General features: G+C 38.8%; 2 protein-coding genes across 3 annotated transcripts in view; one reads left to right on the top strand and one right to left on the bottom strand.

Annotated features, from left to right (window-relative positions):
- Positions 1-17,046, top strand: part of cfap43 (cilia and flagella associated protein 43) — an 18,221-nt gene extending 1,175 nt beyond the window's left edge. Inside the window, exons 5-38 of one of the 2 annotated variants that reach the window (XM_029449106.1) lie at positions 147-297; positions 502-646; positions 866-948; positions 1,107-1,238; positions 1,378-1,494; positions 1,601-1,678; positions 1,809-1,957; positions 2,280-2,383; positions 2,573-2,698; positions 3,688-3,848; positions 4,031-4,195; positions 4,866-4,996; positions 6,116-6,272; positions 6,913-7,023; positions 7,695-7,772; positions 8,261-8,386; positions 8,478-8,582; positions 8,689-8,805; positions 9,277-9,471; positions 10,239-10,445; positions 10,623-10,709; positions 10,940-11,020; positions 11,596-11,724; positions 11,804-11,923; positions 12,270-12,377; positions 12,613-12,699; positions 12,787-12,875; positions 12,963-13,173; positions 13,355-13,467; positions 13,954-14,113; positions 14,322-14,486; positions 15,589-15,669; positions 15,771-15,924; positions 16,007-17,046. In XM_029449106.1, coding sequence (XP_029304966.1) covers positions 147-297; positions 502-646; positions 866-948; positions 1,107-1,238; positions 1,378-1,494; positions 1,601-1,678; positions 1,809-1,957; positions 2,280-2,383; positions 2,573-2,698; positions 3,688-3,848; positions 4,031-4,195; positions 4,866-4,996; positions 6,116-6,272; positions 6,913-7,023; positions 7,695-7,772; positions 8,261-8,386; positions 8,478-8,582; positions 8,689-8,805; positions 9,277-9,471; positions 10,239-10,445; positions 10,623-10,709; positions 10,940-11,020; positions 11,596-11,724; positions 11,804-11,923; positions 12,270-12,377; positions 12,613-12,699; positions 12,787-12,875; positions 12,963-13,173; positions 13,355-13,467; positions 13,954-14,113; positions 14,322-14,486; positions 15,589-15,669; positions 15,771-15,924; positions 16,007-16,182 — 4,399 coding nt within the window. In that variant the 3' untranslated portion in view covers positions 16,183-17,046. The remainder of the gene's footprint in view (positions 1-146; positions 298-501; positions 647-865; positions 949-1,106; positions 1,239-1,377; positions 1,495-1,600; positions 1,679-1,808; positions 1,958-2,279; positions 2,384-2,572; positions 2,699-3,687; positions 3,849-4,030; positions 4,196-4,865; positions 4,997-6,115; positions 6,273-6,912; positions 7,024-7,694; positions 7,773-8,260; positions 8,387-8,477; positions 8,583-8,688; positions 8,806-9,276; positions 9,472-10,238; positions 10,446-10,622; positions 10,710-10,939; positions 11,021-11,595; positions 11,725-11,803; positions 11,924-12,269; positions 12,378-12,612; positions 12,700-12,786; positions 12,876-12,962; positions 13,174-13,354; positions 13,468-13,953; positions 14,114-14,321; positions 14,487-15,588; positions 15,670-15,770; positions 15,925-16,006) is intronic. The other variant, XM_029449107.1, reaches the window with a different exon arrangement.
- Positions 16,191-17,331, bottom strand: sfr1 (SWI5-dependent homologous recombination repair protein 1). Its single transcript, XM_029449112.1, has 3 exons — positions 17,180-17,331; positions 16,665-17,015; positions 16,191-16,543 (listed from the first exon to the last, which is right to left on the bottom strand). Exons 1-3 carry the CDS (start codon positions 17,273-17,275, stop codon positions 16,355-16,357), a joined length of 636 nt encoding a protein of 211 aa, XP_029304972.1. The 5' UTR covers positions 17,276-17,331; the 3' UTR covers positions 16,191-16,354.
- Positions 17,332-17,762: the final 431 nt, after the last annotated feature.

A 17,762-nucleotide genomic window follows, 5' to 3' on the forward strand; every position in this document is an offset into this window, starting at 1 on the left:
AATGAAGCTATATTACAGTATCTGCATTTATACTTCAAGTTCCATGAGCAGCAAGGGCAATGTGGACGGAAAAACACATGCAGCACCTATATAATACAGAGTCAAACAAAAGTATTTATGCGTTTGTCGTATTTGTTGCATTGCAGTGTGATAGAGCTTCCAGCAACTGATGGTTCCTTTGTTGAGAGATTGGTGCCCACCTCTCATACTGTCAGCGAAAAACTGCCCTATTTTGGTCTTGAAATGCCTCCAACAGCCATCTCAGGGCTCAAGGGAAACAAGGCAGAAAGCATTGTGGTATTGTCCCGCTGTCATTTATACACTATTATCAAAAACAATACGCTTTCACCAATTATTGTGTTTGTTTTAGTTATACCATTTTTATATATATATATATATATATGTCTATTGGTCTTGTTGAAAAAAAAAACATTTTGTTTTCAGGCACATAAACTAAGACAAAATGTAAACTGTTACCCAACTCCACATGTGTTTTCACAGACTAAACTCTGCACCAAAGCCAGACTAACTCCTACTGCCATCTGCTGGACAGCCACATCACAGCTTTATGTGGGCTGTGCGGAAGGCTTTCTGCTCGTTGTTGACCCGGAGAGCCTCTCTGTCTCCGTCCTCTTCAACCCCACAAGTAAACAAACATACACACATACACACACACACACACACACACACACACACACACACACACACACACACACACACACACACACACACACACACACACACACACACACACAAGGACACTTAGACGTGGTCGATATTTAAAAAGTCACTGGGAGTATTGCCTAATTTTATTTGGCAATAGAAAACACATTTTACATCTGATTTGTGTTTCACTTTTGTTCAGCTGCTGATGCCCCCCCTGAACTCAGGCAGAGCAGCTTTCAAAGTTTAACTCTTAACAAGGATGGTTTGATTGCTGTTGGAAAGGTACAATGCACTCATTAACATTTGCTTGGCTCACTGAGTATGATTCACAATGTAATGAAATATGATACATGAATTATTTGGAAATCGGTGATCGGATTTGCAATTTCAGACATCAGGAATTCGTAATTACTCCAATTTAAAATGCTTATGTTTTACAGGAGAATGTGGCTTACTGTCTTCAAATCAAAGCGTCTCAGATCAACATCACTGAAACATGGCAATTAGAAGGACCTGTCACAACTGTGATGTACTCCCCTGACTATGAAACATTACTTTTATCTTCTAATACAGTAAGCACTTCAATGTACCACAGTATGGCTTATTGTACATAAATCCACCTGATATGCCATTAAATAATAACATGTTATTTGAGAGAAAAGATATTGAAAATAAATTCTGAGAAAACATAACAGGCTTCTCGTTCTTCAGGGGCAAATCTATGTGTTGAACCCAACCCGGTCAGACAAAATTGTGAAGGTCCTGGATGTTCTCAGCGGCAAGTTTGTGGCAGCAGCATTGTCACACACTGACAAGAACATTTGTGTGGTAAAACATTTGTGTTGCTCAAGAATTAAAGTGTCTTGCAGTGATGGCATGTGTAATTCAGGTCAATGTCTCTGAGCTGTGATGTTTGTGTTTTTGTTGGTTGCAGTCAGTGAGAGATTCTGGAGAACTGCAGATGTGGTCTGCAGATGGCATTTGCCTCAGTTCCCTGTCTCTTCAAGCTGAGGTCAGATTCCCAACATATGAGCATTCAGAACTTATCAGTAGTGTCATAGTAATACATGTGTTGTCTTAGCATTTATAAAATGAGGAGGAATGTTTATCAGAAATCCAACTTGCAGTCTTTGTCTTTTTAGGTGACGAGTCTGGCCTGCTGTCCTATCGCACACTACGCAGCTGTTGGAACGGCTTCAGGAAGTGTCCTCTTTATTGACCTGAATAGGCAGCAGCAGCCTCGCCTGGTGCACCAGGTTCATCTCTACCACACTCGTGTGGATCACCTAGTGTGAGTATCCTCCATCCCTGTGCTGAGTTTCACTTTAACACTCCACTTGTAACAAAGTATCTCATCATATACTTACAAAGTAGAGGCACAAGGTATCTGTAGAAACCCTGAGAGGACAACTGCTCTTCCACTTCTGGTCAGGAACGCAAGTTCAAATGTCATAATAAATGGTTACAGTGTGTGTGTGTGTGTGTGTGTGTGTGTGTGTGTGTGTGTGTGTGTGTGTGTGTGTGTGTGTGTGTGTGTGTGTGTGTGTGTGTGTGTGTGTGTGTGTGTGTGTGTGTGTGTGTGTGTGTGTGTGTGTGTGTGTGTGCTTTTACAGTTTTGATCAAGAGGGGCACTACCTTCTCACTGGTGCCTCAGATTCACATCTCTACGTATTAGATGCAAACCCATCAAAGAGATTTTCAGTCATAGGATACACAGGTAGATAGTCTTTTTTCTTATTCATTTGACATACATAGTGACTGTACACATCAATGCAAATGTAATTTTAGCTTAGAATTTATATATAGCCATTTAGAAGATGGTACAATGGTAGTCATTTTGTGTTTAAATATTGAAAGATGGAGCGAGCCCACTTGCATCCTTTTGTCATTTTATTTCCCTTTCTAGTTGTTCCTGGACCCATTTTGTCCCTTTCCACTCAGTGCCTCAGTGACTGTGAGCAGGTGAAAGTTCTTGCACTGTGCACTGGACAGGAGCTCACGGTGCTCTCTCTGCCTTCAAGGAACCTTGCAGGTACAGCACTGATGGAGTAGACTCATTAACTACTTATTCTCTTAAAACACATATTCTTTTAAATTAAGGGCATTGGTTGACCATCATAAAATGATTGAGCTTTAAATAATGGAGAACCGATTGATGTCCAGTGGCTCCCATTACCTCTCTGATCAGTCTGGTGTGGACTCTTGTACGACATGTGTCTCATAAGATTACGTGGTGACATTAACCTAAACAAATTCAGATAGAGGCTAGGGAGTTGCACTACAAACATGGGAGAAGTGATGTTGGAACATTGAACAAAATATACAAATTAATAATAGCGTGTAGCTTCTTTTATTTAAAAATGACAAAATATTTTAGCGGTAAATAAAGGATTGCGGTTTACGAGACTTCCACTTGCCTTCTGCTCTTATTGTTTTAAGGCTGGGAATCTCATTGTTCATCTGTGGGAATGCTCTAACATTGGACTTGAGTTTGTTTTTAAATAGAAAGCCAGAGAGATTAGCACAAGCGATTATTAGTGCTCAAATGGACACTTTTATCCACTTGTTTAGACATGTTGTCTCAAGAACTGTTGAAAAAACACAACCATTGTTTATGCAGCCTGTAAAACTATGTGGAACAAGACAGACGGGTCTTCAGAGGAAAGTGAGGACATTAAATCCAGGGTGTGACTGCAGATTAGAGTTGGACCACACACAAGTGAAATGAGTTATACAACTAAAAAACATGCCTGTTGGCGTGTTTTTTAAGGTGCTATCTACATGATAGTTCAAATCACCAATGACAATGACTTTGATAGTAATACATTGAGGATGATAAATCTTAAGATGTATTGTACATGTGGTGTATTTTATTTACATGCTTAAGATGATGAAGCAATTCTGTGCCAAGACCCACTACTGAAGAATCCCTCACTTCACTTTTATTGTAAAAGCCTGACTGTTTTTCTATTTCTTTCTTTTTTATTAACACATTGATGACGTGCCTCTACTGACCTGCAGGTCCAGATTGTGTAGACCGACATGGTTGTCTGTCTACTCACATCCTCAAGGTGTCCAGATACGAAGTGCCTCATCCGCTTAAATCCTGTGTTCTGGGAGTCAGTGAGGTCTTCGCTTACTGCCACAAGAAGAACACTCTTCAGCGATTTCAACTTCCCCAGGTTTACTACTGCCTAATGTGACAGTTTATTATGATCCGTATTCTCTGTCTTTATCCTCCTCACATGAAATATCATTGATGCAATTGGAGAAAAGTATTATTGTAACTAATATATAGAAAGATATATATAGAAACAGCGACAGTGATTAACACATTATCCTGCTCCCTGGTTTTTCTGCCCAGGACACAGACGGTCTCTCCAGTCAACAGGTGGTCCAGCTCAAACCAGAGCAGGAAGTGAGGGGTCATCCTCTGGACCCTGCCTCTCCCGCTCTGTCTCCTCACCAGTTATGGCTGGCTTCTGTGGGCCGAGATGGCCTCCTACGCATCCGAGAAACTGCTTCTATGGTAGGAGCTCATTTTCTTTTTTTTAATGTATTTCTTGTTAACCTTTGAACAGTGGTGGAAGAAATGCTCAGATTTTGCACTTACAAGTAAAAGTCATGCAATCAAATGTTTACTAAAAGCACCAAAGTATTGGTATTTGGTACTTAAAGTATCAAAAGTAAAAGTACTCATCATGCAGAATGGTCCATTTCAGAATAATGTTGATTATATTATTGGATTATAATTATTGATGCATTAATGTGTTCATCACATTATCGTTGCAGCAGGTAAAGGTGGAACTAATTTCGGCTACTTTATATTCTTTATCTGCTGGATAGTTTGTGAATTTCTCCCCGGGATCAATAAAGTTTTATTTTAACCTATAATATTACATCAACCATTCTTTGTTGACAATATCTTGTGTTATTAATCTTAATGTGCAAAGTAACTAGTAATTAAAATAATCAAATAAATGTAGTGCAGAAATTTTTGTTTTGTTTTTGCCTCTGAATTGTAGTGGAGTAGAAATATAAAGTATTATAAAAAATGGAAATATGCAAGTAAAGTACCTCGAAATTGTATTTAAGTACAGTACTTGAGTAAATAATACATAACTACTTTCTAGCACTGCGTTTGATTCATGTTTTCACTGTCTGAGGCGTGTATTACGTTGCTGTTGCTGCACCTACAGGAGCGGTACATTGTACTGCAATGTCATTCATGCCGTCTGGGTGGAGTCCGGAGCATGTCCTTCTCTGCAGACAGCCAGACACTCCTCACTGCTGGCTTTAAAGATGGCTCCCTTGTGTGCATCGATCTCAGGTAAAACAGCAAGGGGTCTGTCGTGCTTACATAATGCACAGCTGTGAACAGTAGAGGGAAGTGTTGCTCGCAGTAGTGATGCCACCATTATGCGGTTTGATATAGTGCACATTAAACAGTATAGTAACAGTACGTAGCATTGGCCTTGAGGGACGATAGTAAAGAAAATACAGCCGAAGTGGCGGGTCAAGGTGGATCATGTTCAAAATCAGCAGGAAACAAAGATCAGATACATTTCACAACACAATCAGATATGGTTCCACATCTGCTTCCTCTGCTTGCAGCTTAAAGATATGTTCTTCTGTTCCTCAGCCCTTACGCTGTTGTTGGTTCACTATATGTTGATTCCATTGGCTGGTTAAATTGATGAAAGTATGGGAATTTAAAAGACTGTTTTGATGATATTCTGTATTTTTTTATTATTGTCAACGACTCCCATGAAAGACTAAATCCAACAGTGACTTGAAAGTACAAGTATTGTCTGTGTTGCCAAAGTCTCATATGCATAGTTTATTAAGTTTGTCCAAAAACCTTTGAAAACATCAATGAGTCACAGCATTTAGCACTGAATCAACAGCTCAAAATAGTCCTCAATAAATGCACTATACACTCCTGTTTGTGTAACATTTGCAAAAAATGACAGTGCCCTCTCCCCCAGTGTTACGAAATAGCTTTAAAAAAAAAAAAATCAAAATGAAACTACATTTTTGTGACTTGTTTTGAAAGATTTCCGTCTTCAGTAGGAACAAATGCTCTCTGTTCTGCAGACGGGGTAGGGAAGTCAGAAATGATAGTGACAAACTAATTGCACTGCTACTTTGGTCTTTTCATGGGATTTGTTAGGGTTGTTCCACTCTTACACTTCATTATAGTTATATTACAAAACAAAAATGGCTACTTAATGTAAAAAATATTGTATCATAAGGCAGAAGGAAACAAATAACTCTACAATTCACTTTATTTCCATTTAAAGGAAGTATGATCATATAATAAAATGGTTATTTCTATATTTATTCAGGTTTATTGATTACCTGGCCATCAGTAGACCTTCATAAGAAATATCTTCATATATCTGCTCTCTTACTGTGTATATCTTTTGTTTTCCGTTGCTCCATGCAGAATTAAAGGTGAGGATGATGGGGAGGTGAATGAAGCTACTCAGTACAGTCAGTCAATGGATCTCTTCTTGAAAAACACACTCAACACCGAGAATCCCATCCTCATTGACTTGCCTGAGTGGGGCCAAGGTTCTCATGCTGCCACTGAACAACCTGAGGAAAGTGAAGTAAAGTCTACTCTATTCTGTTTAAGCAGTAAATGACATAATACATAGTGTACTGACTGTGTTTGTTGCTTTTACAACTCCATATTAAAACTAATGCGACAGCCCTGTAACAAATTCTACCTTTATGGAAGTTATGATTTTAAGTTATACTGAATGGTGTTTCTAAAATGTAGTATTCCCTCACTGTTACAAATGTGGTGGATTTTTTTGAAACACCTCTATGTAACACAATTCAACAGCACCATCAACTCCAACTACAGCCTCCGAAATGATCCTGAAATTAAATCAAAGTGTCTCTAATGATGTTGTCGGTGATAAAAGTGTGAAGCATCCCAGTAAATTAGAAAAATCTAACAATTAAATGTGAATTGTTTGTAAGAAACTTTTTGTTTCTGAGCTGTTTCAGCGATAAACAGCTCAGAACGTTGTGGTCTTAATTAAAGCACCGCAGTATAAATCTGGTATGAATATTACACAATTTAATAGATATTAAATTATTTAATTTATAGCTTATGTAAAGCCCTTGTTCATTACTTAACTAGAGCAACATTTTATCAATGTGTCAAAGCAAATGCTTATATTTATTTATATCTGTGCGTTATTTTTTATATGTGTTGCTAACACTCTGCAGGTCAGTGGTGGAGTAGAGACTATAGATGTGACGGAGCAGGATGAGAGTTATAACAGCCTTCTGTCTGCACCACCTTCGCACCCCACCTGGCTGGAAAGCAGGCGAGAGGTGGTAAGTGACTAACATGCTGTAATATGTGCGGTTGCGGTATAAGATGCGGACAATGTTAACTATGTTTAGATTCTTCTCCTGTGTCTCTACAATGTTGCAGGTGGAGAATTTCGAAAGTGCCCGTTGCACCTGTGTGTGATATCTTGCTGTGTTGCCTTTGGCACAGAGTTTCTCTGTGCAACAACTTGATTTATCGTCATGTATTGTGGAGTTAGGAGTTAACCAATCAGGAAGTGGTACAGAGCGATAAAGCAGATAAGCATTTGTAAACACATTTTCAGTACTTTATCATCTGACAACGCTTCTTGATAACAATAAATTGATACTGAAGGTGTGGCAGTCTTTGAATTGTGGGTTTTACACCTCATTGACATTCACACGTGGGAAACTGGCAGAGGCACTTTGCGGCCTGCTCTTATGCTACAACATGCTTCTTATCTGTCTCACGTGTTTGAACGTAGCTACATCACGTTGAGTGATGGAGTGATGTATCGTTGGAAAGCATATCATTATTCTTTATAATAATTTATCTTTTTCCCCCATTTATCATAATTACAACGCTGTCTTTTGTAAGTCACATATGTTTACTCAGTAGGATGGTGTTGTGATTCTTGTGAACTTGACATACGTGCATTGACTTTAAGTGTTTTCAATCTGTATATTTTGAACAGGTTATAAAAGAAGACAATGAGCAATATTCTGAGAGAAAGAACGACATGAGGAAAACCATCAAAGGGTTACGTGACAACGTAAGTGAGTTTTATTAAATATTTGTTTATTGTAAGCACAAATACTGTATCATTAGACATGTTTGGTTAGTGCTTTTCAATTCTAAAGACTTATCCCTGTAATTATATGAAGCTCACTACCAAGGCAACACATACACACACAACAATTTAAGGGGGTAAAAACAGGTTATCACAAAGCTAAAGCAATCATAAGCTAAAGGATCAAATCTGTATGTGGAATTGTGGTAATAAATACAGGAATTAATAAATAAATATATACATATAGTGTAATTTCCAGTTTTATTGTTTTCTAGCACATAAAAAATGCAATATGCTTAAAGTCCATCATTACATTTGTATTAAGGTTTTCTAACACTCTAGCTAATGTATTTATAATAGATGTAGGTGTACAATTAGATAAATAAATTTGCAGAGGGATGTTTAATAGTTCATGAGGAGTTTGTCTAACAAACAATATGACCACTAAACCGTCTTTCCTGCTTTGTTAGATCCAGGAGATGATGCGTGAGAGTGAAAACCTCCCGGATATCGAGCGCCTTCAACAACAGGAGTTCAACCTGGATGTTGAGGAGCAGAGGAGACTGGCGGCCATTTTGGAGCAGGAAGTTACTCGGGTAACGCGCACACAAACATAAACACGATGACATTTTCATTTTTGCTTTGAGGTCATGATGAAAGTGATTCTTAACGAAAGTCACATTGTAGGTCAGGAATGGAGTCGAATGGGAGATTTTAGCAAAATGTTACCTCCGTGATGTCCTGAAGCGAGAAGGCTGGGATTCTATGAAGGTCAAAGGCAAGTCCATTAAGGTAAGACGGCTTAGGAACAAGCACAGAGAAGTTACGTTTCTTAATTATCACAGTATGTTATGATATATACATATACTAAGAAATCACTTCTGGCTGTCTACCACAGACCCTTCACTCTGTACATGAGGTGAAGAACTACCCTCTGAGAGAGCAAACAGAGCAACAGCTGGAGGACCTTCGCAGGGTTGAGCACATGAGGAAGTTTGAACAGGCTGCTTGCGCCGTAAGCAAAACAGGTCCACGGGCCTGTGGTTTAGATTCTTGTTAGCGCTGTAATAAGGAGCACATGTGATGAGTTGATATGTTTACTGTTTAATGTGAAACAGAATGCAAACATTTTTCTAAAAGCAATGCAACAACCTCAGTATGTGGGTTTTCACTCTCTGGAAATACATTTTATGACAAAACCATTCAAGTCAAAACAGGTTTACAGCTGGAAAATAATTTGATGCTTTGAATCATAGTCCTACATCTGACCTTTTACTGTTGTGACTTTTTTTTAAATGCTTGAATACATGCCAGTCCGCCAGTGTTGAAACCGTTCTAGATTTATGGCTCCGTGGCCAAGAGATAGTTGTTGGGATAGCTCCCTTCACTGCGTTGTTATTGAGATAAAGTTTATAATCTTATGGCCACAGATTCAGTCCTCTAAATTTAATTCAAGCCTCTCATTGAAAGTCTTTTTTCACTGCAGCAGAGCAGCCTGAAGAAAGGTTCTGACACAACCAGTGCGAAGGAGGAAGAGCAGGGGGAGGAAGGCCACGAGGCAGAGACTCCTGCTGTAACAGGAAGTTTGTCCGCTCAGTTAGGGTATTCCAATCCGTACATCTACGATCAGTTCTGCCTGCAAACCACCGAACAGAGGATCAACCAGATCATTCTGCTCCAGGTGGGAACCTGTTCCAAAAAACTTCATCTCAGATCTCAGCAAAAGTGTGATAATGATGCCTTTTTATTTCATACAACACTTTTCCAAAACAGTGGCTGTAACAACACAGTATGTAATAACACCCACATTATGCAATGAGTCAACACAATGTAAAGCATTTCCCCTTCATTATGTATTATATTATCTGTAATACACAGCTTGAATGCAAAATGTAATACAATTCCCCACATTTTGTAATACACTATTACATATTGCGGTGGTTATTAAAAAATCCGGGAGTTGCAATTTATTTTATGAAATTGTAATGATACATGCATTATGTAATAACCAACTCATCTGTACAGATTATATTTTTTAGGAAGGCTAAGGAATACGGTAACACGCAATGTAGTTTTGGCCAATGATAAATAATCTACTAATCTGACATAATTATATCTTTTTAAATGAATCAGTATGATTCATGCTTTAAATACAATAAACGTTGTTATAAAGTTAAAATGATTACTATGAATGAAGACACGCATTTTGGTTGGTGCTTAAATTTTCCTGGAAAAAAGGTGCAACTGTGGGAAATGTATTACCTATTGCGTTTAGGCTGTGTATTACAAAATGAATAATTCATAATGTCTAGTTAAAACATAATGCTGTGTTCTAACATAATGTATTGTTGCAGTCCCACTGAGTGACTCAGTCGTACATGGTTATTGTCATCATGATCATAAATCTATTTCTTTCTTTCCCGGGTTTTCACTCAACTCCGAATGCAGGACGTGATTTATCGCATTAAGACAGCTTTCAACACCAACTTTGAGGCCGTGCACAGGCAGAAGGTGCAGGAGCTGAACCGTGTGAGGGACAGGAACAAACACATCAGGAAGATCATGCTGGAGCTGGACATGAAGGAGAAGCTGTGGGAGCCCAGCCTGACCAACAGCGAGCGGCCAGAGAGGCTGCTCGCTGTAGACGACTCTGAGGTTACTGTCCTGTTTGTGAAACATCCCAACAGTTCACATGAAGTTCAACAAACAAAGATTACTTTGTGGTGTCTTTGCTTTTCTACTGAAATGTGAAATAGTATGTGGTTATCATCATATGAGATGCTTTTCTTTCACAGTTTACCAAAAGAGATACGCACCTTTGTCCCACTATAGATAAAAGCAAAAAAGTACCTCACCCCAGAACAGAAAAAGGAGGAGGAGAGGAAGAAGTTGGAAGAGCAAAAACGTTTGGCTGCCAAAGTATGCCGCCATAATAAATGTGTTTCTGTTTTGCTAACTTGTTTTTCCCATTTAACAAATTCTTTAAATACTTCCATAGACAAACACTTTCATTTTAAGAGTACATTTAACAGTCCTTTACCAAAAAATTAATGAAATATCTAATATCTATTTATAGTATACAATGTATACATAAAGCCATAAATAAAAGTTCAGTTGTGTCATATTGATTGACTGTCTTTCTATTGCAGGGCGATAATGTCAGAGACAGAGCTCTTGACGACATGATGGAAGGAGTGCTTGAAGTGAAAAAGCAGGACATCTTGAAAATGGTGGGTCAAAATATTTTTAAAAATGTGTTTAATCATTAGAAATGTATAAGATTGATCCCAATTTCCTATAAATAATATACAAAATAGTAGACATATTAGACTATTAATATGACTATCAATTGTTTCAGTCATTTTTCAGGCAAGAATGCCAAGCATTTTCAGTCTTTAGCTTCTCAGACGGGAAGAATCGATGATTTTCTTGGTCATATATCACAGTAATCTGAATATTGTTAAACAAACAAGACACTTCCTGTCATTGGCCTGTTGGCTTTTGTTTCCTCACATTTTATAGAATAAACAATTCTAATCTATCTATCAAACTAATCGTTTTTGCAAACCTTATGTAAATGTAGTTTTTTGGAACACACAGAGAAAACACTTCCCTACCTCCTGGATTAATTTCTTATGACGCACACATAACCCTACATCTCACACAAGAAAGTGTTAATTTTCTCCCTTTAGGCAAATGATGTTTTAGGATTGTTGTTTTTTTTACTAAACTGTCTAAGAAGTGCCAGTTGAATTAGACAAATCAGCATGATATGCACATAGTTTCTATTGAATTGACTCCACAGGAAATACCTCCGCCTGAGTTTGTTTTGACCAAACTTGACATTCACTGGAGTGAGGAGGAGAAAAAAGTCTATAAAGAGTATGAAAAGAAAACCAAAGACCTGAGTGAGGAGAAGGAGAAATACAAAAAGGTATTTACAGTAGAAACATTTACAATTCTGTTTTGCTTTTATCAGAAATCTGATTAACATGTGAACTCTGTCACTGCAGTCAATGGAAAGTGAAATGAAAAAACTGCAGGCGTCCATCAGGGAGTCAACCAAGAGGTTTGATGAAACTTTGACAAAGCTGTTTGAGAAGAAAGTTAAATGTGAAATGGCTGTTTATCAGGTGAGGCAACACACATGTACACACACACACACACACACACACACACACACACACACACACACACACACACACACACAAGTATGCGACGCACAGACAGACTCATAACATGGACACGTGAAGTAAATCTGCATCAAATTATTTTCTTTTCTTTTCTTTTTTTCTTTTCCCTCACACATGATGAAGGGTCCTCTGTTCTCATTGTGGTGTTGTCCTTGAGATAATTATGCAACAGGATATCTTGTGTGTGTGTGTGTGTGTGTGTGTGTGTGTGTGTGTGTGTGTGTGTGTGTGTGTGACACCTCAAAATAAATCTGGTTTAATGTTGTTTTTCTGATGTGTTTTACAGGAAGAGCTCAACATTACTTATCTAGTTTATTCAGTCCTCATAGAAGACGAGATTGGAAATCGAGAGCTGGAGCTCAAGCTCAAACTTGAACAAATGTTGGCATGCAAGGTCAGAAACTTCTCGTACTCAGTAATGCCGAAGGAATTTATGTCTGGCAGCTTCGGTTTCTGTTATTTGTGAGACACCTGAGTGAATGGCAGTGATCTTCCAAATTCTAGTGTAACATGTCTTCCATCACTCAGGCGTGTTTTGCAAGAGCTAACCTGTGCAGCATGCTCATTTAAAGTCAGTTAATTCCCCGTACATGCTGCTCCCATCGTATTAACCTGTATTTGTCAGACAGGATAACCTTGGACTCGAAGTGAAGAGACATGAAGAAGAAGTACAATGGTTTCACGAGACCTATGACAGCATCCTAGCTGAGGACAAAGTAAGCCAGCTGGTAAAATACTGAAATCATTCTGACTGCAAGTGATGGCGCACATACATAATATACAATCCATCTATGTCTGCCAAGGTTCTCGACAAAGAATTCAGCAAAGAGTTCTTTGACGTACCGAGCCATGTGGTTAATCTGCTGCATAAATTATTCAAGCGTAGACCCAGGTTTGTAATACTTACTTACCTTTATCTCCACATTGTAAGTTGTAAATTAGCCGCTCAGTTGGTGCACACTGTCTTTTATGCCCTCAGGGTTCAAAAGATGAGCACCCAGACCGACAACAACCCCAACCCGTTTAAAGAGCAGCGTCTGTGCGGCTCTCTGGCTCCCGATGCACTCGGCAAAATGATGAAGGCCATGGAGGAGCTGGATGCTCCGGAGAATATACCAGAAGTTGTGAGCCCTTCAATCTGGGAAAGGTTTTGCCGCGTCCGCAGAACAAAAGTAGAGAGTGAGCAGAAGGTAAAATCAGGACATGGAAGGGTTTACATATTGTAAAAACACGCAAACATTGCTTGTCCACTAAAATATTTAGAGAGGCTTTTCACACTACAAATATGCAATTAGTATAACGTTTTCTGTTTACAAACTTAAATCTTTTTTTAATTCTTCTTATGTCCACTTATTGTTTGACACTTTGTAGGTAAAAGTAAAAGCGCTGACTCTCGCTGAGATGCATGCGTTCCTCCAGAAGAGGAGAGATGAAGTTAACGCCGCTCAACAGGAAATTAAAAATCTCTCTGACGGACTTGAAAGGTATGAATGTGATGTTGTCGTCCCTTCTGATTATAGTTGTGTTTGAACACCACTGGCGGAAGACGTATTCAGATCATTTACTTTAGTAAAAGCACTAATGCATCATATTCTATAATACGGGAGAGGAATGAACAATTGTAATCTGAAAAGTAACTAAAGCTGTCAGACAAATGTAGTGTAGTAAAAAGAACAATTTGTTTCTGAGATGCAGAGAAGTATTACGTTGCTTAAAATGGAAATAATCAAGTAAAGTATTGCAAAGAATGTGTACTTAAGTAGTTGAGTAAACACACTTAGTTACCCTACGTTCTACATTTTTATTCGTCACCTAAGAGAATGGCACTCGATCCACAAGTCTTAAATGTCTCTCATTCTCTGTAACCTGTAACAATAGTAAAAGGTGATATTAAATTTAAAAAAGTAAATATGTTTTGTTCTATTTCTCTATAGAAGAATGAAAGTTTTTGTTGTCCTGCTCCCTTCTAGTCTACATAAAGAGAAGAACCGGTTCCTGATGGACATTATGGTCCAGCTGCTACTCAAACAGGGCCAGGTGGAGGTGTCCACCACAGAGCTGACTGCTGACTACAGTGACTCATTACTTAACCACAGGAGTGTGGTGGAAGACCTCAACAGAACCATCCGGGTCAGCCTACACCACCAAACACTCTTATTGCAAAACAGGAATATAAATTCTTATGATCGATCTATATTCAAAACTACACAAGGGACACTTAATTACAATGTAAATACAACACTCTGTTTGATAAAAGGTGCCAAAATCAAGTGGTGGTCAAATACATCAGTTATAAAAATGTCTGTGAGTGTCAAATGATTCTTATCTGTGTGATCAGACAATCGGAGAGCAGAAGATTGCCTCCATGGTGGAGCGTAAAGACTTCCGTAAAGGCGTCATCCAGCTGCAGTGGGAGCACAGAATGATGAAGCTCCAGATAGAGGACCTCAACAACAAGGCGAGGGACACCCAGATGTTACGACTCTCTGAGGAGCAACAGGATGTGAGTCGTCAGCATAATTAAATATTGTAATAGTTGTTTTGCTTGTCATCTTGTCACCTGGATATCATTTATTCTTAAATAGTAAGGAAATAAACTCTTAATAAAACTTTCTGAGGAATAAGGCTACTGGATAGTGAATAGATTGTTTACCTTGTACATCATTTATGGTAATTATATTTCAAAATGTTTCAAAAAGTTCAGCATCAACTGAAAATGCCATGAAGTCTGTGCATTTCTGGCCAAACCTCAGCCGTCGATATCAAGGCAGGTATTTTGGTTTTGGCAGCATCAGATGTTTTGCGAGCAGAAAATTGTTACCATCCCCGAGTACAGACGGATGATCTGCTGTCATCAGACACACACCCTATTCACTTGAGCTGCCCCACCCTATTTTCTTCTTCTTCTTCTTCTTCTTCTTTTTTTGCATCTTTTAAAAGGGTTAACAAATAGGTGACTGGTTAAATATACTACACTATACTTACGCTTTCTTTATTCCTGCTTTAACATCTCCGCCATGTTTGTGAAATTATTAAACATTGTAGGAAAATAGAGAAGCTTCATTTAGCAGTAAATGTCAATCTAAGGCGTCAACAGGCGGTATAATAAAAAACAGAACATAAAGAGCTGACAGCTCCTGGTTGCAATCCGTTAACCCTTTTATGCACATTATAAAAAAACAAGTTGTTTCACGTGTTAGTGATGTGAAAAAGAACAGGAAGGTGGTGGTTGAGCAATAAAAAAAAAAAACACATAAATGAGTCATCATTTTATTTTTATTTTTTAGATGAGCTTGGCAAATACGAAACAAAACATGTTTCCCGGCCTGAATGCCAGTTTCCTCTGGCAGACGTTTCAGGTAGCTCTGCTGTGGCGTGGCATTCAGCTTCCTGTCATTGTTTAAGCCCCCGAAACCTTGAGAGGAAAACACTTTAACTATAAACTAAAGTTTGAGTGAGTGATCCTGAACATGTTGATGAAGCAAGTTACACCACGCTGTTGTCAAAAGATCTAGAGTAGACAATTCTGTTGACACTTTTTGTTGCTGCTTTTTTTTTTTTTTAGCTCTTACTTCATACATATTCTTATTCCCTTTTCTTTCCAGTATCTCAACAAGATAGATCGAGACAGTCGTGTGTCCAAGCAAGTTTCCATTCTAGAAAAAACTATAGCTTTCCAGGAAAAGGTAACAGAAACATAACAAAGTGATCGCATCAATCAGCTCTGTGCTGTGTACTTTCTACTATATATACTCTGACTGTTATATTAATAAACATATTCTGTTAGACTCATCTACAGAGTGTGCAGCATCGCATACAAACCATTGAACAGCTAAGCAAGCAGGCAGCAACGAAAGCTGAGAAGAATGTAAATGGAGAACAGCAGATTCCCAATATGCAGGTGACTGTGGCAGAGAGGATGCACATCTACGAAGCAATAGGTAACGAAACAATCATTTTGGCTCATTGCTAAGGGAGCTTTTAGAGCCTGTTCAGACTAATAATGTGACCTGTTCTGTTTAGATTCAGAGGAAAATCAGGCAGCTAAAACTGAGGAGCGCTACCAGGAAATCATTCAGAGGAAGTATTTGGAGGACTTTGCCAGAGAGCAGGCGGAGGATCTGGCTTTCCTCTGGGCAGAAGTCGAGCACATGAGGATGAAGAACTTTCCTTCACTTGATCAGCTGAAGTTCAACTGAGCAAAGCCTTCTCTTCAACAGATACCACCATTTTATTTACACTTCTTTAGCAAGTAAACTGAACATTAAATGTACAACGTAAGCTGTGAATAAGAATGGTAGAGCAGCAACAAATCAAACAATTACTTTAACTCAAGATATTTGTAATGTGATTATTTTTAAGGCATATGTATTAGGTAGTGAAGTCCTCCTCTGTGCGGTCAAAGTGCAGAATGCCATCTTCCAGACCAAAGAGGTCAATAAGCCTCGACAGGTTGGCCTTTCGTCCATCTATGGGGACATCTGACTGGAGCTCATACAGTGCATCCTGAGAACAACTCCTCCACTTGTCAATCAAGATTTGGAGCTGTGTTAAATCATTCTAGGGAGAGAAACAGGGAATGTGTCACGTAAAAAGGACCACTTTCAGTCTAGTTAAGCAAAAATAAATCATAATGTTCACGTTAGGAGTAACCCCAGACAAATTAAAAGGTAGTTGATACCTTGCTCCTGTACATTTGAACCATCTTGAGTCTGCGTAGAGTGTCCATCTTGTCTTTAACCTCCTTCTTCAGTTGATCTCGTTGTTGTGCAAAGTCTTTGGAAGGAGAATGTGTTGGATCAGGAATAGGCCCAGAAAACCTTTCCCTCCCTGCTGTCTCTTCATTTCTGTTTACATCAACATTGGGCATGATCAGTGGTAAGTTAATAACTCTCTCCTGGGAATCTGCTGAAACTTGTTGGCCATCCTCCTCATCAACACAAAGGCGTTTGGCCACAGAGAAGGGCGAGGTGAAGGAGCGCCTTGATCTCTTTAGCCTCTCCTTCAGAGAGGAACTCAGCTTTTGTTGATGCTGCGGAGATGACATTAAATGAATGACAGGGCGCACTGTGTGGTGATAATAGCAGATGTTCGAGTGAGTTTAATAAAGTTGACATAACGTTCAAACACTTTGAAATTAGCCAACAGTAACATTACCTGACAAGTAACAAGCAACCAAATTGCATTTCAACCTACCTTTTCTTCTTTATATGCACAGGGACTTGACTCCTCTGCGTCACAAGGTGAAGAATACACTGATTTTAATTTGTCTGCTTTAGGAGTGGTCTCCATCAGGGAAACTTACTTTGACTCATGTAAACTAACTTTGTTGTGCTGGGGATAACGTCACGTTAGGGATTCTTAGTTAGCCGAACGAGTATTAGCTAACACATAGCTTCTCATCAACAAACACGTAAAAACAAAATTAACACGAACACTCAACCAAACGCATTGATGAACTCTTCCACAATAACTAGTGAGCAACCGACAGGTTATTAACACAAAACGGGAATTAAGATACAAAACTTTATACGCTCTGTGAGACTTTTCTGTTTTCGTTTTGCTGCTCAAGAAAACCTCCAAAGTCAGCGATTGGACAATATTTGATGACGCGTTAGCAAAGAGGATCTTGGGAGCTGTAGTTGTTACCAGCAAGATAGGTAACCGCAACAAACAATTTTATAACCCAATATGTCCATGTTAATTCTCATACATAACCCGCAAATCACAACCATCTCTCTCTCTCTCTCTCTCTCTCTCTCTCTCTCTCTCTCTCTTC

This window comes from Cottoperca gobio, chromosome 15, assembly GCF_900634415.1.
Source record: "Cottoperca gobio chromosome 15, fCotGob3.1, whole genome shotgun sequence".
Taxonomy (NCBI): domain Eukaryota; kingdom Metazoa; phylum Chordata; class Actinopteri; order Perciformes; family Bovichtidae; genus Cottoperca; species Cottoperca gobio.

Excerpts from the sequence above, each read along its gene's own strand:
- sfr1 (XM_029449112.1), bottom strand. The coding sequence starts at position 17,275 with ATGGAGACCACTCCTAAAGCAGACAAATTAAAATCAGTGTATTCTTCA. Across the intron at positions 17,016-17,179 it reads GTGCATATAAAGAAGAAAAG|CATCAACAAAAGCTGAGTTC; the intron begins GTAGGTTGAAAT and ends TCATCTCCGCAG. Across the intron at positions 16,544-16,664 it reads TTCAAATGTACAGGAGCAAG|AATGATTTAACACAGCTCCA; the intron begins GTATCAACTACC and ends TTCTCTCCCTAG.